The 4,823-nt window shown below is 49.6% G+C and overlaps 1 protein-coding gene across 1 annotated transcript; it reads left to right on the forward strand.

Annotated features, from left to right (window-relative positions):
* Positions 1-1,502: 1,502 nt before the first annotated feature.
* LOC309795977 (putative GTP-binding protein 6) lies at positions 1,503-2,898 on the forward strand (the record flags this gene model as incomplete). Its single annotated transcript, XM_082608802.1, has 4 exons — positions 1,503-1,611; positions 2,165-2,235; positions 2,363-2,493; positions 2,820-2,898. The coding sequence occupies exons 1-4, from the start codon at positions 1,542-1,544 to the stop codon at positions 2,896-2,898; spliced, it is 351 nt and encodes a 116-aa protein (XP_082464928.1). The 5' UTR covers positions 1,503-1,541.
* Positions 2,899-4,823: the final 1,925 nt, after the last annotated feature.

Raw genomic sequence — 4,823 nt, forward strand, 5'->3', positions numbered from 1 at the left:
AAAAAATTTAAAACAATGAACAAAAAATACTGTGACATATACTTACGTTGATTTTTTCCTGGCACATTCCATTCTAAATTACAACCTGCGAACAGGACTTCTAAAAAGGCTCTGCTGCCTTAGTAACCAGATTTGGGAATGGAGAAATGCTGCCGCCTTGTGGCCGTTTCCCCCAACAGCAGCTTTAAACCCAGTGCTACTGATCACTAAATATTCACACTCATTGAAGGCCTGTAAATGATACCTGCACTCGAAAAACATCCTGGTTCGGAAACTGACCAAAAACTTCAAAAGAGTGCAACCTTCCAAGAAGGTAATTTCAAGAGATTTATTGTACTCACTGTTTTTTTTCTGTTTTCTGTTTAAGAGAAATAAAAAAAGGTGTGGCAAAATGCTGAACATTAGGAATTATTAAAGACATGCAAACCCGAATTACAAAAACCTATCAGCTCACACCAGTCACAATGGCCGTCAGAAAAATTCTGCAAACAATAAATTCTGAAGGGGTTGTAGAGAAATGCATACCCTCGGTTCAAAGTGGGACATGGTAGGAGCCAGTAATGAAAACGCAAACGATATTCCTTGAAAAGGTAAATATTGAGCTACCATTCAATCAGGCATACCCACTGCCGGGCCTATCGCCTGAGAGGATGAGAATCAAAACACACAGGCTGGCAATCCTGCACTCCGGCAATATTTACCATAGCCAACACCTAGAAGCAACGAAAATGTCCATCAACAGAGGAAGCCTGCTGTGGTCCTGGGATCAGGGTTCAGTGCCTTATGGTGCCTGTGCCCCTGGGCTGTCACCTGCACAAGTGCTTCTCCGTTTCCATCCCCACCGAATCCTAACCCTGGCCTTCGGGGTGGGGTTGCGGGGTGCCAGACCCCCAAGCGGGCAGCTGTGCAGCGCAGCAGGAGGGAGGCCGCTGGCCCCCGCGCAGGCTCTCACCACGGAGCTGGGGCCGCGGCACCTGGGATCGGGAGAGACAGCACCTGCAGGGATTACTGCTGGGTCAGACCTGCAGCTGAAGGACGGAGGTCAGGCGTGACCAAGCACCTGCTGAACTGTGCCACCAGCAGCTGGAGAAGGTGGGACGAGCTGGCGGGCCTATGGGGAGTCACACCCAAGAAGACTCCGCCTCCCCTTGGCCTAGAGAATGGGGGACCCCGCCCCCTATGTCCCAGAGGATGGGGAGACCCCACCCCACATGTCCCAGAAGGTGGGGACCCCCGCACAGCCCAGAGAATGGGGGGACCCTGCTCTGTGGCCTCAGACCCTGCCCGGCCCCTACTCCCGAGCCTCTGGCCTGTGTCCTGGCTGTGCCCTGAGGAGGGTCAGGTGACCCCAGAGACGGCAGCACCCAGGTGTCCGGGGAGTGGGGACAGACAGTGAAGCAGGGGCGCCACAGAGGGGCCGCGGCTCTGAGACTCTGTGCGAGGGTGGCCTCCCAGGGGGCGGGGGCGTGGGGACGGGATGGGGGGCCGGCCTCCCGTGGGGCTTGGGGCACACACTGGATGGCTGGTCGGTGGTGGACACGATGGTGGTGCCCACCAAAACGCCAGACAGGAAGCTCGTCTTCGGCAGAGGGACCTTGGAGCGCCTGATAGGTGAGTCCAGCACACGTGTCCCCATCACCCTCCCAGAAACAGAGCAAGCATGGCCGTCCCTCTGGGCCTCACAGGAACTTGGATGAGACGGCAAAAGCCACCACGCCTGCGTCAGAATTCAAACGAGGCCCCAGGACACAGGCGGGACCTGTGAGAGTCGGGCGCACGCCAGCCCCGCGCCCCAGCCCAGCCCACGCCCCCCCCAGTGCCCGGAGGAGGGGGTCTTGCGTGTGACCCCTGCCTTGCATGGACCCCGACGTCCCCGCCCCAAACCCATGTCTAGCTCACAGCTCAGAGCAGGAGACATGCCAAGGGGGGCGCTCACCGCCCATCTGTTGTCTAACGGGCACTCAGTCCCCGTGGGGTCACGGGACCCCCATGTATGTGAGATCTACTCCCCTGAAGAGGGACCCGGTCCGGTCCTCCCCGACCCACACTTGACTAATACTGTGCTCAGAGACTCGGGGTGCCCGGCGAACACGGCCAAAGTGCAGGGTCCCCAGACAGACATCATGGGCATGCAGGCCTCTGAGAGGCCAACCTCGTTTCCTAGAGAAAATCAGAGGGTCCCCGGAAATCACCGCCGTCTTCCTGAATGTGGAGAGGATGGCTGCACCCACCAAGGTACCTCAGAAGCTCGCTGTTTCCCGCCCATGGCGGCTGAGGGAGTGGGTCAGTGTCCCCGTGAGGACACAGGTCTCCACGGGCCTGGGGTCACCACAGGTCCCCTCCCTCGCACTCCATCTTCTAGAAAGAACTGGAAGCCGCCTGGGGTGTGCGGGTGTTCGACCGATTCACGGTGGTTCTTCATATTTTCCGCTGCAACGCCCGCACCGAGGAGGCCCGGCTGCAGGTGGCACTGGCCGAGCTCCCCCTGCTCAGGTACCTGCAGAGCCTGGGCTCGGGGCAGACGGAGCCCTCCTTGGACCCCTTCTTGCTTTCCCCACCTGGACTGTTGCCAGGGTGGTGAGGGTGGGATGTGGCCAGTGGGGACGTGGCCAAGCAGGACACCTACCAGGGCACACGGCCCACAAGGAGCGCCACCCAGCAAGGGACCCTGCGTCCCCGCCCGTGAAGGCCCACGTGGCGGGGAGGTCCCGAGCGAGCCTGTTCTTCCTGTCTAGATGCCCACTCCCCACCCAGGGCTCTGTGCCAGCCTCCCACGGGCACGTGCTCCCGTCTCCTGAGCCGACCCATTTCCACGCCAGGTCCTGCCTGAAAAACCACGTTGCCCACCTGGGCGGACGAGGACAGGACTCCCGCAATCCCCATAAGGTTAACAGCTGATCTTTCAGCAGAAACTCTGCAAGCCAGAAGGGACAGGCAGGACATATTTAAAGTGAAGAAAGGGGAAAAGCTACAACCAAGATTACTCTACCCAGCAAGGATCTCATTCAGATTCGACAGAGAAATTAAAACCTTTACAGACAAGCAAAACCTAAGAGAATGCAGCACCACCAAACCAGCTTTACAACAAATGCTAAAGGAACTTCTCTAGGCAGGAAACACAAGAGAAGGAAAAGACATACAATAACAAACCCAAAACAATTAAGAAAATGGTAATAAGAACATACATATCAATAATTACCTTAAATGTAAATGGATTAAATGCTCCAACCAAAAGACATAGACTGGCTGAATGGATCTGAAAACACGACCGGTATATATGCGGTCTACAAGAGACCCACTTCAGACCTAGGGACACATACAGACTGAAAGTGAGGGGATGGAATAAAATATTCCATGCAAATGGAAATCAGAAGAAAGCTAGAGTAGCAATTTTCATATCAGAAAAAAGAGACTTTAAAATAAAGACTATTACAGGAGACAAAGAAAGACACTACATAATCATCAAGGGATCAACCTAAGAAGAAGACATAACAATTGTACATATTTATGCACCCAATATAGGAGCACCTCCATACATAAGGAAAAGGCTAACAGCCATAAAAGGGGAAATCGAAGGTAACACAATCGTAGTAGGGGACTTTAACACCCCTCTTTCGCCAATAAACAGATCATCCAAAATGAAAATAAATAAGGAAACACAAGCTTTAAATGATACATTAAACAAGATGGACTTAATTGATATTTATAGGACATTCCATCCAAAAACAACAGAATACACTCTTTCTCAAGTGTTTGAGGAACATTCTTCAGGATAGATCATATCTTGGGTCACAAATCAAGCATTGGTAAATTTAAGAAAATTGAAATTGTATCATGTATCTTTTCCGACAACGCTATCAGAATAGATATCAATTACAGGAAAAAAATCTGTAAAAGAATACAACCACATGGACGCTAAACAATACACTACTTTATTACCAAGAGATCACTGAAGAAATCAAAGAGGAAATTAAAAAATACCTAGAAACAAATGGCAATGAAAACATGACGACCCTAAACCTATGGGATGCAGCAAAAGCAGTTCTAAGAGGGAAGTTTATAGCAATACAATCCTGCCTCACGAAACAAGAAACATCTCAAATAAACAAGCTAAACTTACACCTAAAGCAATTAGAGAAAGAAAGAAAGAAAAAACCCAAAGTCAGCAGAGGAAAGAAATCATAACGGTCAGATCAGAAATAAATGAAAAAGAAATGAAGGAAACAGCAAAGATCAAAAAAACTAAAAGCTGATTCTTTGAGAAGATCAACAAAAGTGATAAAACCATTAGCCAGAGTCATCAAGAAAAAAAGGGAGAAGACTCAAATCAATAAAATTACAAATGAAAAAGGAGAAGTAACAACTGACACTGCAGAAATACAAAGGATTATGAGAGGTTACTGCAAGCAACTATATGCCAGTAAAATGGACAACCTGGAAGAAATGGACAAATTCTTAGAAAAGCACAAACTTCCAAGACTGAACCAGGAAGAAATAGAAACTATAAACAAACCAATCCGAAGCACTGAAATTGAGACTGTCATTAAAATCTTCCAACAAACAAAAGCCCAGGACCAGATGGCTTCAAAGGCAAATTCTATCAAATATTTAGAGAAGAGTTAACACTTAACCTTCTCAAACTCTTCCAAAATATAGCAGAGGGAGGAACACTCCCAAACTTATTCTATGAGACCACCATCTCCCTGATACCAAAACCAGACAAAGATGTCACAAATAATGAAACTACAGGCCAATATTACTGATGAACATACATGCAAAAATTCTCAGCAAAATACTAGCAAAAAGAATCCAACAGCACATTA

This window comes from Mesoplodon mirus (assembly GCF_964341445.2).
Source record: "Mesoplodon mirus genome assembly, chromosome: 20".
Classification (NCBI taxonomy): Eukaryota; Metazoa; Chordata; class Mammalia; order Artiodactyla; family Ziphiidae; genus Mesoplodon; species Mesoplodon mirus.